This window comes from Podarcis cretensis (assembly GCF_951804945.1).
Source record: "Podarcis cretensis genome assembly, chromosome: 3".
NCBI lineage: Eukaryota > Metazoa > Chordata > Lepidosauria > Squamata > Lacertidae > Podarcis > Podarcis cretensis.
Genome location: NC_137172.1, coordinates 59173360 through 59191290, shown reverse-complemented (window position 1 = coordinate 59191290; position 17931 = coordinate 59173360). Strand labels below are relative to the sequence as shown.

At 40.7% G+C, this 17931-nt stretch overlaps 1 protein-coding gene across 4 annotated transcripts in view; it reads left to right on the top strand.

Moving 5' to 3' along the window:
- Positions 1 to 7729, top strand: part of TAB2 (TGF-beta activated kinase 1 (MAP3K7) binding protein 2) — a 48817-nt gene extending 41088 nt beyond the window's left edge. For 3 of the 4 annotated variants that reach the window (XM_079971231.1, XM_079971232.1, XM_079971233.1), the window contains exons 4-7: positions 2809 to 2969; positions 3786 to 3879; positions 5223 to 5303; positions 5739 to 7729. In XM_079971231.1, the coding sequence (XP_079827357.1) occupies positions 2809 to 2969; positions 3786 to 3879; positions 5223 to 5303; positions 5739 to 5887 (485 nt within the window). In that variant the 3' untranslated portion in view covers positions 5888 to 7729. The remainder of the gene's footprint in view (positions 1 to 2808; positions 2970 to 3785; positions 3880 to 5222; positions 5304 to 5738) is intronic. The other variant, XM_079971234.1, reaches the window with a different exon arrangement.
- Positions 7730 to 17931: the final 10202 nt, after the last annotated feature.

The following is a 17931-nucleotide window of genomic DNA, read 5'->3' as shown; positions in this document are numbered from 1 at the left end:
TACTTCTATTAGGATGGTGTTTCTCTCAGTGGCCACCATTTCTCTAGAATGCCCCAAGCATTGTTCAGGTTTTTCATAATGCTCCCAGCACAGAACAGTACTGCATCTGAGGTGTCCTAGTGAAGGAAACAGGCACCTGCTGAAAGGAGGTCTGTCAAATTTTAATTAAAAAAAGAGAGTAAGAGGGCCTTGTCCTGCCTTGAAGCCAGCAATAAGCCTTCCATTAATTTTTTTTTAAAGAAATGCATCTTCCCCTTACATAAAAAATGCTCCCAGTTTTTTTTTAATCCTATCTTTTCTCTCCCATCCCAATTTAATTCCAGATATTGATTCTGGCATTGATGTCAATCCAATTCCCAGTGGTTCTGACCTAACCCCAAATTCTATAGCATCCTATCAAAAATCATGAGAAAGCTTTGAAATCTATCAAACCAGACATATTTGAGTCTTAAGAACTTTCCCATCTTATGTTCAAGCTCAGTATGCTTCTATGTATCTGTAAGAGCAAGAATGTTTATTTATTCAAATAAAAGTTGAGAAGGACAGACATTTTAATGAGCTTTTTAACTGCATTGAAGTATTTCTGGTACAGAAAGGCTTGAGCAATGTGTTTCCTGTTTAACTGAGGTATTTAGATTAGCTTTAAAATAAGTTGTGGACATAGGACCAATAAAATATCTTCCTTAAGCATGTTGTTATTTATGCCACTTAAAGAAAATGTATGTCTCAAATAGACTTGATTGCTAATGGGGTCTTAAATTATGCAGAAAGCTGTATAAAACATTTTCAAAGCTTTATTTAGTAATCCGGTATGTGTGTTTAGTACAGGTTTGACTTTCGCTATATCTCATGGAACTTCTTCCCCTACTACACTGCATCTTGATTTGTATGGCCATGATTCTGAACCATGGCATACAAAGCAATCAGAATGTGCTGTGTCTACCATAAATGTCTTTATAAGATTCTGGCCAGATTCCAGCTAGTTGCAATTTGGGCTTCAGTTTTTCTTCATTGAGCCATAATTGCTGAATAACCAAGTTTTATATCTATAATTATGATGTTATCTATTCTAAACTTGGTTTGTGTATACAGTTATTTTTACAATATATTCTGAAATGACATTTGAAGTCAAAAGCAACAACCATTCAGTTGAATAAAAAATTATCAGGTTTCATTTAAAACAATGAAACCCCAACTATCCCGTTGAGCTAATGAGTTGACATACCAATTTGTTTTGGATTATTTCAAACTTTAATATAATTGAATTTTAAATTGTCTAGATCTGTGATTGAAAGCTTTTGATAGGTCTAATTCTGAAGCCTTAACTAGGATATGATTCTCAAAGCTGTATGTTCACCCCAGGCTTGGACTGATGCTTTAAACCAGAAGCAGTTTAAAACTGAATGCGAGTATATCTTTGAAACTAATTTAACATGGTTTTGAATAAATTGTTTTCCTTTAAATCTCTCTGTTCCACCAAATGAATGAATTTGCTGAACATCTTACCATATATAATGTAATAACAGCACAAGAAAATAGTGTCTACATGTAATAAGTTTAAGAACAACCTGTCACCTGCAATGCCACCTTTGGCTGTAACTAAATCTGTGACGGCTTACGGGAAGAGTGTAAGATTATTGAAAATCAGTTTTATTTTTGTATGCAGAATTCATAGGCCATTTTGACTGAGAGAGCTTTGCACAAGACATAGCAAAAACAGTTCTGCATTGTGGATAAGATTGGGATTGGGCAGGTGCGGGGAGAGAGAGAGAGATTGTAGGCTTAGAAACATAGTGGGAACACCATTAGATGGTATAGTTAAGGGACATTGGGTCCATGAAGAGTGAATAGACTCAGAAACTGAATAAGGAAGCAAGGGTGGAAGATGCAGAAAACTGAAAGGAATGTCAGGAGTTTAAGAAAATAAGAAGGGTGTAGAGAAAGAGGACTTACACAGGCTGATTACAGTGTTTGAAACTCCCATTCTAGGCGCATTTTGCGACAGGGAATTTCATTAGTGCAAGCAGTTTCTGAGCTCGGCGCAGTACTGCGCCTAATATTTCCAATTAAAACTCCGAGTGGAAGGAAAGGAGCAGCTTCTTTTGCCTCCCCACTTGCAGTTACTCTCTGAAAACTTGAGAAGAGACCCTCTTAAGAATATTAGGGAGGTGAGCAGAGGAAGGACTAGACCATGTGTAAAATGAACATAATATTTTAGCTGCAGTAGCTGCAATGAATGCATTTTCAGCTTTGTATTCTTGTTATAAAAAAGCAAGGTTAGACATTCCATTGTGTGCCCATAACCTAGGTTTGAGGTGCCATTTAGCTTCTAGCTTTCATCTTTCAGTTTCTAACACTGGCTGATTATCAGAAGATAAGGCAATTGTAGCCTGTGTGGTTCCTTAAAGATGTTGTGGGCTACAGTTCCCATCAGCCTCAGTCAGTATAGCCAATGGTCAGGGATGATGGGGAGTCCTTGACCTAGGGAGTGGGGAGGTATGGTAATTTTGAGCCAGGAAGTGAACTAAGGAGGCCACATGGGAGGCGTCTAAACTTCACATGTCAATTTTCAGACCTTTAGCTGCACATCTGTAATTATCATACAGGTATGACTATTATAGGCAATCATCTGAATTATCATTTATATTTCAAAGCAACTGTATGGTACACACAATCTGTATATAATTCAGTTTTGGTAAAGTGGGAATTCTCATGAAATAGTTTGACCTAGGGGTGCCCTGCATTATATCAAATGATGCTGTGAAGAGAACAATACACTGATTAAAGCGATACCTTTATGTCCTTCAGCTTTGCTAGTACATCAGAAGGCTAGAATGGAACGGCTTCAACGAGAACTTGAGATTCAGAAGAAAAAGCTAGATAAACTAAAAACAGAAGTCAATGAAATGGAGAATAATCTAACACGAAGGCGCCTGAAAAGATCAAATTCTGCTTCCCAAATTCCTTCAGTAAGTCATAATTTCTGGAGGTTTTAAGCATGTATGATAAGTCTGAAATAGAATTTCAGTTTAAAAATGGTAATGATATGTAAAATATACTTTGCTTACCTGTCACCTGGTTCATACATCATGGTAAGGCAAACTATGGCTCACTGGAAATGTGCAGGCTCATGGAAGTGAGCTTACAGCCACTTTGCTTCTCCCTGTACTGAGCTAAGATAAAGTTCTAAACCACAAGCTGTAACCAGGACTTAACCATGAGCCCAGGTTTGTATAAAACTTTGGCTTAGCTCAGTGTGGCACAGAAGTAAAAACAAAAAGCCAGGGAGGAACAATGTGAACCCATTTAGCTTACCATGATGCATGAACCAGGAGACCGAGAAGACAACTTTAAAAACACAGTCCCATTTTCAGTCATCTGTTCTGAATGGTCTAAAGGAGAAGTACTGATTCTGGCAAGCCAGTTATTTGCTTGACTGTGCTTATGTGATACACTTAGAATTATTTTGTGATGTGAAAGAAAAAATACTTCCAAAAGTATTTCCAAAATGATTTTTTTAGGACTGTCAACAAGGAAATGTTATCACTGATTTCTGTGTATCAGCTGGTGCTTTTGTAATTTCAGTAATAATCTGAATTCAAAATTCAGTGACTAGACACCTCATGGGAATAAATACCCACCTCTCAAGATCTGATGGGATTGTTCTTTAACAGTTTTGGGTTGAAGATGGCATGATTACGCTTAAATCACAGTCATCACTAAGTTTTGTTGTCCCACGTATAAAGTTAGTAATCTAATAGATAGCATTGTTCTGTGTTTTTCAGCTTGAAGAAATGCAACAGTTAAGAAGTTGTAACAGACAACTTCAGATAGACATAGATTGCCTAACCAAAGAGATTGATCTTTTTCAAGCAAGAGGTACTGTACTATCAGTATAAATAATAATTTTGCCCATTTAGCTAAACATTGAAGGTTTGAGGTTTATAGAACATGTAAATAATTGATTAATGCATTGTGTAATTCAGTTGTTGCTAACATTTTATTGAGCATTTTCATAACAAACAAAATGCCCAACCTTGTCACTGTTTATCTGGGATTCTTTGTTTGTAAAAGATCAAGTCTACATATTTTCAGATAATGATGAAAATAAAACAAGGGTTTAGATAAGCTTACATACAAAATATAATTTCTAAAGTTACTCTCTCACCCTACAAATAAAAGCCTTGTAAGTTTAGCATAGAATAGAAAGCAGGAAGACAATGCAAAATCAGCCCTTTCCCCCATTCCTGATTCAGAATGGCAGGGGTGGTGGTGGCTGTTATTCCATTTCCTCTTCTTCAAAGCCCTAAAAGCTATGTTTAGTTCTTCAGAAGAATAGGGCAGGGCTAGGTTTGAAAAAAAGGACATGTTAACAGACTTGTTCTTATCATTTTAGCAACCGGAGCACAAATAGACGAACATTAGCTTGGTGTTTTTCATATTTGCAGTTCAAAATAATACCCCAAAAAAATACATGGTTCAGGGATTACAAACAGTTCTGAATATCCAGCTGAGCTCTCACCAGGTAAACATTATTTGGAAAAAAAAATTCTTAAAATCAGTAGACTAAATTAAACCTGAATAAGAAGACAAACAAGACACTTAGGGTAAGACTTCCTATTACTATATCTATATTCTGGATTATTTAGAGAGCTCCAAGCTTGTTTTAATCTAGTTATACAATTTGATGGTTCTGTGATATAATCCACAATATTCTACATGAACACAAACATATTTTAGTTTAGTTTGTCTTATTCTATTGGTGAACTTCAATGTTAGTTATGTCTGAATAGGCCCACTAAAACCAATGAACTTAAGTCCATTGATTTCAGTGGGTGTACTTTTGGTGATATCCAAAACATGTTTATTGTCTTGATTTAGAAAAGCAAAACCTAATATTATTGACGCTTCACCTGAGGTTTAATGTAAAACCTGAAGGTTGCTGCAGCCTGGCTTGCTCATCTTTCCATTGGACTGTTTTGACTGTCTTCAGCTTTCCCTGCCCCCACTCCATATTTTCAATTAGAAAATGCCACCTTTGAATGCTTTTTAGTGAGCCCTATATGGAGGCACAAAATTGGTAGATTGCATTAGGTGACCTCAGAATTTTTCCTTCAACATCAGTGAAGAACTTGTCTTACACATTCTGTAATGCTTCTGCTTTAGCTACCTTTTTGTACTAACTCTTTCTTTCATTGTGGTTTTTTTTTTCTGTTTTCCAGGACCACATTTTAATCCCAGTGCCATTCATAATTTTTATGATAATATTGGATTTCTAGGTCCTGTGGCACCAAAGCCTAAAGGTACTGCTGCTGAATTTTCTATCTGTTAGCATCCCTGAAATCGAAACACTGAGCCCATTTTATTGTAATATATACTGTCAGTTCTTCATCATAAAGTTACTTGAGGTCTGCAGCGTACATGTAATAACCGTATCCATTTACTGTTCTCTGTTGCATGCAGACAGGTGGATCAGTTCTGCTCTGTCCATGTGCTGAAATTGCTTAATTTTTGTTCATTTTTAGAGACTGAGAGGATTGTCTAGCTTTAAGTATATGGAAGATGAGGCCTTTTTTTGCAATTGAGTAGTAGACTGAACTTTTAATAACACAGCAGTGGAAATAATCAACTTATTCTACTGTGTAATACCGAATACTGCAGGGGGTGGGTGGGAAAAGCTTCACAGAATTTAATCTCTCCTGTTGTTTGTATTTAAAAATTGTTCTCTTTCTCTTCAGCAGATCAGAGGTCCATTGTCAAAACACCAAAGACTGTACCTGATACGGAGGAATACGAGGGAAATCATTGGAGTTGTACTGCTTGTACTTTTTTAAATCACCCAGCCTTAAACCGTTGTGAACAGTGTGAAATGCCCAGGCATTTCTGAGCCAGGGAGGCTCACTTATCTTCTGTAAATCCAACCTTTTGACTATTGTGTCATTTCCTTGGGATAAATAATCATTTATGCATAGGATTTTGTAAAATTGAACGTGTGACAAGGTTTATTACTAATGTTAAATGTCATGCTACAGAGATAATACCTCAGTGTTGTGCTGCAGGCAGCTGAAATTCATCAGCTGGAAGGTAATCTCCTGAAAGACTTGGTTGCCAGCTGCCTGAATCATGTACAGTATTACCAGAACCCCAGTAAGAGTAACTCTCATCATGTTCAGTGCTTGGGTGTTCCCCAACCGCCTTCCTCCACAGATGTCACTACTGAATTTTGACAGGGGAAGGGATTAGATTGATGGCTTTTGGGTTGTTTGTAAAGCTTTCAGTGAAACACTACATTCACCGAGGAAATGGAAAGGAACAAGCTGAAAGTGTGTTAAACTGTTTGCTGCCGCATAGGGATCGTGAATTGTAGAACTTCACAAATCAGTGGTACTCTTCGCCTTGTCTTCCCAGCAAAAACACAGCTCTGCTCTGTGAAGACGCAAATCAGTACAATCATGTCTGAAGATGAAAAAGAAACTGCATGCTTTGTCTGTACAATACTCACAGTGAATACCCCCAAAGCATTTCCTACTGTACATAGCTCTAGAGCTGCTTTAAGTGCCTTTCTTTTCTTCACCTTTTATTATTTCTTGTACTTCTTAATGTATAGTGTAATAGTTTTTGTTAACTTTCTTTTTCCCTTTAAGTGATTATGCACGATCATGACCCTTTTTTAAAAAGCTTTTGATCTGAGAGAAGCGGTGCCTTAAAATAAGAGCAATAATAAACAATGCACAAATAGCTCTCCACTGCCTGTTCTGTACGTTGCTCTTGTAAATGCTGATGATCTGTGAAGATCTGCAGATGCAGCATGGTGAAAATGCAGGAAAAGTTGGAGTATATGCATATAGTTCACTCTGTACACTAATTTTTACGGTGGGTGACACAATGTAATATTTTTGTCTGGCACAAGGAAACAGAAGTTTAAAGTATGTTCAACCCACCAATGGATCAGCATCTTAATATGCTTGCTTCATCTGCTGGATATCTTGCAAATTCTTTAAGGGATTATTACTGGGGAAGTACATACAGTACACAAAACAGTAGCAGTAGCATAAAACATCAATGCTATCAGCATCTTGGCAGCCAGTTTCTAAACCCGATTTGGTAGAGAATAGCAATAGTGTGAAATACAGGAAAAGAGAAATCAAGCAGACTTGAACACTGAAGCAGTACTAAGCATCTCTCTTATTTTCATAGTCCTTGCTCTTTGATCTAAAGGAAAGCATTCAGGTGACAAGGAGCACATAACTGAAACCACAAATGGTTTTTTTAATGCTCTCTTGCATACCACAAAAAAGATGTAGCATCTCTTAGGATAAGACAGGAGAGAGTGCTTAAATGTAGCAAGAGACAAAGTAGACTGTCACCCACTGTAAATAATTTCCAGTGGACATTTTTAACAGGAATTTTACAAGTGATCTATGAATACAAAGGCCTTTGTTTTAAAGGCTTTGAATTTTTTAAAATATGGGAATAAAATGACTTTCCCAAGTAATTAGTCAGTAGAACCAAAGTACTTGCATTGAATGCATTTTGTTTATTAAAAAAAGAAGCCTTGTTTTTCAGCTTCATCTGCAGTTCTATGTGAAGATTGACAAATCAATTTTTACCTGTTTTATTAATAAAACCTAATTTGGATATCTTGAGTTGATGGTTTTGTGATTTAGCTGGGTAAACTGTCTTTGTAACAGATAAGTTATTTATAAAAATTAAAAAAAATATATTGTAACCTATGGTTTTGTGTCTTTTTAACCTAGTAGTCCAGCTATAAATTCAGCCAAATAATAATTGAAGTGTAAACATCTTGTGAAGATAGGAACCTCTGAGATACACTTAACATTTCTGCTTCTGAGAAGAGGAATGCATAGATGATGATGAGACAGCTGTTGCTTTTCTTCAAAGAATTTATAGACTATTTATGACCAATGCAAGATTTTCAGTTTTGCTACTGCAATCCCTTAAGCTTTCCTCTGGATATTAGGTAATATTGCCCTTTAATGCTAGAATCTGGAATGACACTTTTAACTTGCAGTTTCAAATCAGTTCTACTATAGGACCCAAACCAAACCACTTCAGGAGTTTTAGCACTTTTAAAATGAAGCACAAATATCCATGTTTCTTTAAAAAAAAATAGAAGTGGTACACTAAACTGAATCTGGTGCAAAATGAACTGCTGCTTTGTGTAACTGAGGGTAGCAAACTGATGCAAATAGACATCCTGAACAAACCCCAAAATAGTGGTTTTTCATGTAGGCAAGGATTTTCCTCAGACAGGGTCAGGCCCAGCCTTGTGGTAAGTGCTAGCAGAGTTCTAATTAGCATGATTTTCAAGTGCTGAGAAGAAGCTCAAGAGAATTGCAAATGTAGCTTATATAGACAATATAACTCCCTAAACTAAAAGCGTTTGGAAGTATTGTGAATGAAATGCTGTAATGGCACTACTAATGCACTGAAAGCTTACATCTTGTGTCAAATGATGTTTCTGTGAATTCTACCTACTGTGAGTGTATTTTCCCTTCTGTAGGGAGGGAAATACGATCTTGTGTGGGTTGTCCCTGCCCATCTCACCACTGGCAGAAAATAACTTTTTTGAGAGAGAGTGTATACCTGGGGCAGGGACAACCCCTTTATCTCCAGTTCCAGCTTCCTGGCAGCCACTGGTGTGATGTCTTGCCGGCTTCTCTAGGCACAGCAAAAGAGAAGAGGCAGGAACGCCATATTGGAAGGGATTTTTCTTTTGTTTACTCCTTGATCCTACTTCTGCTTCCTTCTGCTACTCCTACAGGGTTTTTGTTTTCTCCAGGCTCTATAGATCTCCTCCTGCATGGCATCCATTGTCTGGGCCTTTTGTTTTGGGCCTACGGCCTGGGAGGCTTTCTGGATGTTCTTGGGGTGGGGAGCATTGGAAAGAGCTTAAACAGATGAAAAGGACTTCTCTCAGGAGGAGAGTTGTTTTTGGAGATGGAGTCACTGGGTGCCTGAGTAAGAGCTCCTGCAATTACCCTGACTCCAGTAGCAGCGAGTTCCTCAGCCACGCAGGTATGAGGGACCTGAAAAGCCTGCTCCAGCACTCCCAGAGGTTCTGGTAAGCTGGGGGAAGGGGACCACTCATGCCTACCCACCCCTTGCAGGATGCCCCCCCCCCCTTTTGCTCTTGAAGGGCTGGCCTGTCTGGGACAGGCTCTGGGCATACCTGCAGCCTTCCTCCACCTGCCACAGGCCCATCAGGGGCAGCAGCAGGGGAAGGGCCTCAGGAAAGCAGCCATGGGGTGGGTAAACAGAGACCCAGTAAGCTCAGGGGACCTGGTTCAAGGAGGAAGCCATCCAATCCATCAACTGGTTGGAGCTCAGAGTGATCAGAAGGGTCTTTCATCACTTCAGGAGGCTGATGCCTATCCGCCCGGACAACCGAGGCATATAGATGCAAGGAGGGTGGCAGCAAGGCTCAGACCCTCATGTAGGAGGCCACCATTCTTCTGCCTTGGATGCCCAGAATCCCTGTCAGCAGAGCACAGCAGAGCCTCCAACACTTGAGCAGTTGGGCTCAGCCGTCGGCAGCTCTGTCAGGTGGAATGGAGTTCCACAGGCACTCAAGCAAATGGTAGATTGCTTCGACCCTCCAAGGTCCTGTTGGCAAGTCCAGAGAACCAAAAGGTGGAGCAATGGGCTAAGGTTCCCTGACTCCTACCTGGTCGGGGGGGGGGGGCCTGTAAGCCTTTACTTCCACAGTACCTATTCAGAGATTTGTCAAGTGGGTCAGACTGACCCCAGGTCAGATCATTGTAGGGGGTCCCTTCTGGTTAAGGAGGACATGGTTTGCAGAACTCATGGCCCTATCAGTGGCAGACCCTTGGCCTAAACATTGCAGGAGCTACCTGTGGTGGCAGGCAACAATTGGACCTTCGCCTTCCACCTTCATGAGTCATTACAAGCTAGATACTTACGCCTCAGCGGAGGTATCCTTGGGAGACAAGTGGTTCAACAGGTGTTTAACACCAAAGAGGTAGGGCCCACAGCGACTCTCACTCGATTTGAGAACTGCTGAGATACATCCCACACAAGATCATATTTCCCTCCCTACAGGAGAAGTGTACGTCGGTACTTACCATGAAAGTTCCTTCTCTGTAGGGAGAAATATGATCCGGCCCTCCCAGGTACTGCTGTGTGCATGGGAGAGGTCATCAGACACAGAGCATGGGGGGGGTGCCCAGGGGGCCAGGCATGCCTTCCCCCAATGTTCAGGGGCTTCCTATCTCCCTGCCCCTCTTGCTCTTTAGCACCTAACAGGGGGGTCCCCCTTCTCCCCTTCACCTGTACTATCTAAAGGGGCCATTAGGGCAAGCTTGGGATGGGGGTCCAGGGAACAGAGAGGCATGCCCCACTGGGACCGCTGAATTTCCTGCTCCTAACTATTTGGTTTCCTTCTGTTCATTCATTCCTGACTGTACAGTTACTTGTTTAAGCACAAATTGAACTGGAGATAAATGGGTTGTCCCAGCCCCAGGTATACGCTTTAAAACAAAAAAGTTACCGTATTTTTTGCTCTATAAGACTCACTTTTTCCCTCCTAAAAAGTAAGGGGAAATGTGTGTGCATCTTATGGAGCGAACGCAGGCTGAACAGCTATCCCAGAAGCCAGAACAGTAAGAGGGATTGCTGCTTTCGCTGTGCAGCGATCCCTCCTCTTGTTCTGGCTTCTAAGATTCAGAATATTTTTTTTCTTGTTTTCCTCCTCCAAAAACTAGATGCGTCTTATGGTCTAGTGCGTCTTATAGAGCGAAAAATGCGGTACTTCCTGTCAGTGGTGAGATGGGCAGTGATAACCCACACAGGATTGTATTTCTCCCTACAGAGAAGGAACTTATCACAGTAAGTACCAACATACGCTTTTATCCCCTGCAACCTCCCTCACCCCTATACCTCCCAGATCTTTTCCCCAACCCTCTTAGGGGGTGCAAAGGGGAGGAGAAGGGGAAGTCCCATGAGGCAAGCAGAAGTCCCAAATGGGTATCACTTCCTGAATTTAGTTTATTAAAGTTTAGTTTAAACTTTATTTAGTTTGCTATTCATACTAGTGTTTGAAACGCACGATTTATTTGTAGCATGGCTTGTTTGTTTATTTTTTTAAATTAGCTTACACATTGAAGTTTGTCAAATTGTTGCTCTTGGCAAATAGTTAATTTGCTCTTCTTAGGCTTCTCATAGCCTAGTCCTTTGTTTCTTTACTCTGAAAGGTAAGCCCTGCTGAACCCCTGCTTCCCTTTAAGTAGGCACATGACTGTAGCCATTGTCTTCAAAGGGTATATACATTGTTTTATATAGCATTTGAAATGTGTTTTCAAAGATTTTCAGGTTTTGGGAATGCCTGTGCAAGAAGAGGGAGGGAGGTGTTTCTTCCAGGTGCCAGGCTGATATTTCTGGCTGTGGAGTGTCAACACTAACTCTGGCCTCCCCTCCCCTCCCTGTTGGCACCATCTGTTTCTGACTGAGGTAGGACCGCCAAAGAAAACCTGGCCTTGCATTCCCTTGCTGCCAGATCAGCCAGCTGAGAGGCTGGGAAAGGAGAGGTGGGGGGGGGGACACACATTCAAATTCCTGGCTCTCGGAACCTGGGAACGCCTTGGCTCCATGCTACTTCCCACTCCACCCCATGAAAACTACAACCTGCAGTCACAGTTCAAAGACTGGCGTGGCTTAAGATCAGGATCACCAATTCCATACAACAGTAAACCAGGAGATGGGTCTAGCTTGAGGTGGCTCGCTGTGCTTTTTGCCCATTTATTTTCATAAGCTCACGTGATTGGTTTATCTGTATTCAATAAAGTGATCAGGTCCCACAATTAGGCAGTTTCTGCCGAATGGGGAGCATCAGTAAGGTAAATGTACCATGTAGCCTGTCATGCAGCCACTACTTTACGTGTGGTGTAAGGACACTGGCATTTCAAGAGTTGAAGTAAAACTCAGCTGCCTGTCTGGTCCCCTCTTGTATGTGGAAATGAGGTGGGGACACCATCATCGGCCAACAAAATGTCTTGGGCCATCTCCAAAACTTAACAACCCACTTTCTCCCAATATTAGCTTCTGTCAGTAGCTTCTTTTCTGTTCCGGTGTAGATAACAACCAAGGGCTGTTTCACATGCTACTTGACAGTGAACGTGGTTTTGCCAGCCTTTTTCTTAACCTGTTCACCCTGCTTAAATTAATGGGAAGGTGCCACAGCACTGCACTGGGGTTACTGCAGCGCTAGAGCAAGCAAACAGAACAGGAGTCCCAGTGCGCACTGTGGGATGCTCTCTCCAGAGAGAGTGGCCTCACTTCTTCCTTATATTTTTGGCACCATCCCAACATCGTTGTTATTTAACCCTGCTGAATGTTCTGTGTGGCTTTTATGATTTTGTGGTTTCTTGGTTTATTAGATTTACATTTTAATTTATATATATTTTTGTAAGCCATTCTAGGAATATAGTTGAAGGATCGCATAATAATAGATAGTTAAATATAGTGGCTACCGTTAGGTCCAGTTGCGGACGACTCTGGGATTGCACGCTCATCTCACTCTATAGGCCGAGCGAGCCAGTATTTGTCCGCAGACAGCTTCCGGGTCATGTGGCCAGCATGACTAAACCATTTCTGGTGAGCAAGAGCAGTGCATGAAAACACTGTTTACCTTCCTGCTGGAGTGGTACCTATTTATCTACTTGCACTCTGACGTGCTTTCGAATTGCTAGGTTGACAGGAGCAGGGACCGAGCAATAGGAGCTCACCCTGTCGTGGGGATTTGAACCGCCGACCTTCTGATTGGTAAGCCCTAGGCCCGCTTCCCTTACAGAAAGTCTGAGTAGCTACCTGCTCTATGACGTGTACTTCCAGGAATATGTCTAGATCTAGAGCCATTTTAGATGACTGATCTGCCCCTTTGACAGAAAATCCCTTCCATCGCACGTAACCCTCTAGCACTAATTTAGCATGTAAGGGCCAGAGCAACCATGTTCTCTTTAAAAATAGTTTCATCTAAACTCATTAATGCTTAGTTTGCACACAATGGAGTATCTCCTAGCATACAGAAGGTCTATCTGAGAACTGCTATATATTAAAGCCACATAGGTTTCTGCCTTACACTGACACAGACCGTTGGTCAATCTAGCTCAGTACAGTGGTACCTCGGGTTAAGTACTTAATTCATTCCGGAGGTCCGTACTTAACCTGAAACTGTTCTTAACCTGAAGCACCTCTTTAGCTAATGGGGCCTCCTGCCACTGGAGCTCAATTTCTGTTCTTATCCTGAAGCAAAGTTCTTAACCTGAAGCACTATTTCTGGCTTAGTGGAGTGTGTAACCTGAAGCGTATGTAACTTGAAGTGTATGTAACCCGAGGTACCACTGTATTGTCTTTGCTTATTGGTAGTAGCTCTTCAGGTGTAAGATGGGGGACCATTCCCAGCCTTGCTGGGAGATGCTAAAGGTGGAACCAAGGCCTTTCTAAATGCAAAGCAGATGCTCTACCACTGAACTACAACACTCTCCTGGCATAGTTGTGTGAGCAGAGCTGCACACTTTGCAGGTGATACTGTGTTTTTAAGCATCTGTTTTGCTCAGTTATGTAACTGGTAGTCCAGAACTACTGTCTATATAGCTATTCAGACAAGCCTTTGGAAGCTATGTAAGTTGCAGACATTGGCTGCTGTCAGGGCAAACTGTATTTCAATGATGCTTCAAAATGTGTTTTAATGTATTTTAAGTATTGTTTTTAAGCAGCTTGCTTTTATTATTTTGTATTTTTTGTTTTTAAATGTTGTAAACTGTCTTAAATACAACCTTGAAAGGCAGGCTTTAAGTGTGACTACTGCTAAAATATATGTATTCATGTTGAATTGCTACAGCCTCAACAGCTTTTAGCAATAGTGGGGGGTTTTTCTATCAAATGTATTAAGTTTGATGCCTTCACCCCCACAAAAACAAAAAGTTAAAATGCACGCAGGCCAAATATTCGATCCTGCCTTTGGCACTACTAGATACCTCCTGCCTTGCAGCTTCTGGCTTCTATATTGTAAACTAGGGTGACACCACGTGGTTTTATGTGTGTACTCCACTTTAAATTTTATACCAACTAAATCACATATTGCTATATGCTACTCGCACGAAATAGGCTTCCAACATACTTTTGGTCCTATATGCACAAAGTAGGAAGCGAATAAACACAGAGACTCTGTAAGCCAACTCTTCTAGTACTCCTTATCTACAAACTCGTAATCTTGTCCTACAATTGTGAACTGGATGTGACCTTCATCTCAATACCCTTGTCACCTGTGACACATCATTTGATGGCAGAAAGAGGCTGTTGGTTACTTTTCATCTTCAGTGCATTCTAAAAACGGTTTGCATCTCATCAGTTATTGGATGTTCATACCTCTAGATAAGCAAAGTCCTGGGCCTTGAGCAGGTGTACATTTTTATAGCAACCTGGATGGAGGGCTAGGGAGGTTGGGGCAAATAGACAAGAAGCAGGCAAGTCACAAACACTGTATTGTAGTCTGCAGTGGATTCTACAGTCATCAAGTCCTCTGATCACTTATGTATTAGACCAGCCTTCTCCAACCTAATGCTCTCCAGATGTTTTGTACTACCGCCTAACTGGGGATGATGGGGTTGTAACCAAAACATCTGGAGGGCACCAGGATGGCAGAGGCCGTATTAGACAGGGTCCAGATTTGCCAGCTATAAACCATCTGTTCTCTGTTGCTGATTTTCATTCCTTCTTCTTGTACAGCTTTTAAATTTGTAACTTTAACATGGAATTCATCCCATTGGTTAGAAAAGGAGTTCTGCATGTCACATAATGTACAATTATAATTGCATAGTGAATTAGGGGTTTTGTCGTTCCAAGTTCTTATCAAGACTATGTTTGCTTTACTGGAATAATATTTTTACTCGTTTCTGTAGCTTCTAAAATTGTATTATCTCATCCTTAGATGACCTCCTGTGGGAAACACACACTTCTCATCTGATGTTGTTTCTGGTGCCAATAGTTCTGTGTATTTTGGCAGTGTTGAACCATATCTTCCAAGTTCTCTTCCCCACTGTAATTTCTCCACCGCTGCTTGTGTGGTAGTAAATTATGGATCACAGTCTTCCATTTGTATTGAGTTTCCATACAGTAGCAGAGCCATCATCACTCTTTCTGAAGCACTGAATGATCTCAGTCCTCAGTTTGAGGGGGAAATCGCCTTCAATTGTTTTTCCTTTAGTCTACTTTCTCTACATAAGACAAATGCTCCACCTTTTTTCAATTACTCTGAAAATTTGGAAATGTCAAATGTTGAAGTGCTGTGATTCCTCTCTTACTGCACTTCAAAAAAAGTAATAACACCTGGCTAGTTGTATGAGAATATGGATGCGAAGCCAGATTCAAATGCAACATGCTGCAAGGTACTGCCTACAAGTACTGTTCAAATAAAGATTAAATACTTCGAAACTGAAAACTGTTTGGGTTTTTTTGTTCATACTTTTATATCACCTATTCAACTGTCTGTTCTCTAGGGGGTTCACAACATGTTAACTTTAACCAGCAAAGCTTTAGGAGTGTTATGTTTGAATTCCAGATATTGGTTTTGTGGTAATTTTTGACTGCCTCTTTTGAGCTCTGTTTTCTAAACACTTTATAACACAATGGCAAAGCTTATTATTTGTTATTAAGTCAAGAAAAGTCCCATCAATGAAGAGATTTCATTTCCAGAACCATGACTCCACGGGGGGGGGGGGGGGGAGAGTAAAGAACCATAAGAGATTAATAATTTATTTTCCTATTAGTTTTATTTTAATTATTGTAAATCACCCTGGCATCATTTTGATAAAGATGTTACATATAACTCTCTAAAATAAATGAAATAAAATTGGTCAGAACCCCTTTTGAATAGTTTAATTGACCATCTTTGGTCAAACAAGTTCCCAGTTAGCAAATACGTAAAAAGCTAGTGGCACCTTTGCAGTAACATTCTTACAAATATATGCAAAGGGTTGCTTATTTATTAGAACATTTTTTAAATGGCAAGTGATCCTGTCCTGTTAAAATCAATGAAAACTATATACTTGAAATTCTGCCCATGAAATGTTACTGGATTGTGGTTTATGGATGTCAATAGTCTAACGCTGAATCAAATGCAAACAACAATGAACTAGAAATGCTACCTTCTCCTATGAGAAATGGAAATCAAAAATTCTATAGTTCACTAGTTCCCAACAATACAGGACGCAGCATTTTACATTGAAATATGGGACGATCCTGTATTATATAGGACAGGTGGCAACCCTAGTTGGGAAGAGAGAGACAAACTTAACAGCTTGACTGCAATAAGTGAAGAGCAATTAGTTGAGCTGGCAATCAACTGAATAAGGACTGGCAGAGGGAAAGAAGCAATTACGGGTGTAGTTAAGATTAATTTAGTAACTGAGCGCCAAAATGGGAGCTGCTAAGCTAAAACGTCCCGCAAGAGAGCGGCAGGAAAGCTCGCAAGGGGCTGGCGCCCCGAGAACTTCCAGACCCGCACACAGGCGCAGAAATACAGCACGCCTCCGTGAGTAGACCGAAGACAAGGGAAAAGGGCGGGGAGGCAGGAAAGACAGGCTGCTGCTACTGAAAGGCCTTTTGCAAAGTTGTGGAAATGGGCAGAAATTGGGGGAGGCGCAGAGGAGTCTCCCCGCTGAGTTCACATGCTTGTTTCTGAAGCATGAAAGTGTAGGCCTGGCCTTGCCTGCCCTCCCTGTCAGGGCGCCTCCTCTGCGAGCTCCCGGACAAGAGAAAAAACGACACCCTTAAGCCTAAGAGGAGCAGCGAAGAATAACAAGCGTCCTTCTCCAATCGCCACCCTTCTCCTTTCGAAGCACCCCCCCCCCTCCGCCGCCCTATACCTACTATATTAATGCGAGTATTTTGTGGAAGTAGGGCCTGTAGTCAGGTCAATATAGTACATACCTGTCTGAAGCACGATGGATGAGAACAAGAGGCATCTGCAGCCACTGCCGAGAGGGGCGAGGGCTCGCTGCAGCTCTCCGGCAGGTGGCAGGAACCTGGGCTTGCGGGGATGTAGACCCGCTGCTCCTTCCCTTCCCAAACTTCCCTTTTTAAGGCAAGCGTCTGGCAGGCAGTGTTGTACCAGTGCCTGTGACCCAGGGCCAGATTTAGGTTTGATGAGGCCCTAAGCTACTGAAGGTAATGGGGCCATTTATATGTCCAGCTGTCCTTTGTCAACAAGAAATTGTCGCTGTTTTTTGTGTTTAATATATGCTATATGGTAGATAGATAATTTATTACAGTCAAAGACCAGTTCACATAACATAACACAATAAAAACAGCGTTCATAAAGATAAAATATACAATTGGAGCAGATTGCAGCAATAGCTCATGAGTTAAAATTGAAAGAAATACATACACCTATACAACTGAGATTTGGTCTACTATAAAAAATTGACCCTGAGGTGCCCCAAAGGGCAACTTCAGCATTTCCCTTAAGCTAAATGCTATGTAGTAATTTATGGACCTAATAGGTATCTAAAGCCATTTGCACATAACAAAATATGTATTTTATCAAAGTAATTGTTGAACTGAAATACAATTAAGAAGAAGTATATTAATACTGAAATACAATTAAGAAGTATATTAACAGTGAAATAATTATTAAGCTCTAACTTAAAATGATTGGGGGCCCATTGCTTACATCATTGGAGCCTACACAACACAAAACACTGTTGCTGTATGTAGGTTTTATTTTATTTGTTTTTTATCTTATATTTTGGAAATGTACATCCAGTTTTGTTTTTCTTTAATTTTTTGGGGGCCCCCCAAGAGACTGGGGCCTGAAGCTATAGCTTGTTTAGCTTATACAGTATGTAAATCTGGCCCTGCTGTGACCCACTTTTGGATCCCAGCCTACAGGTT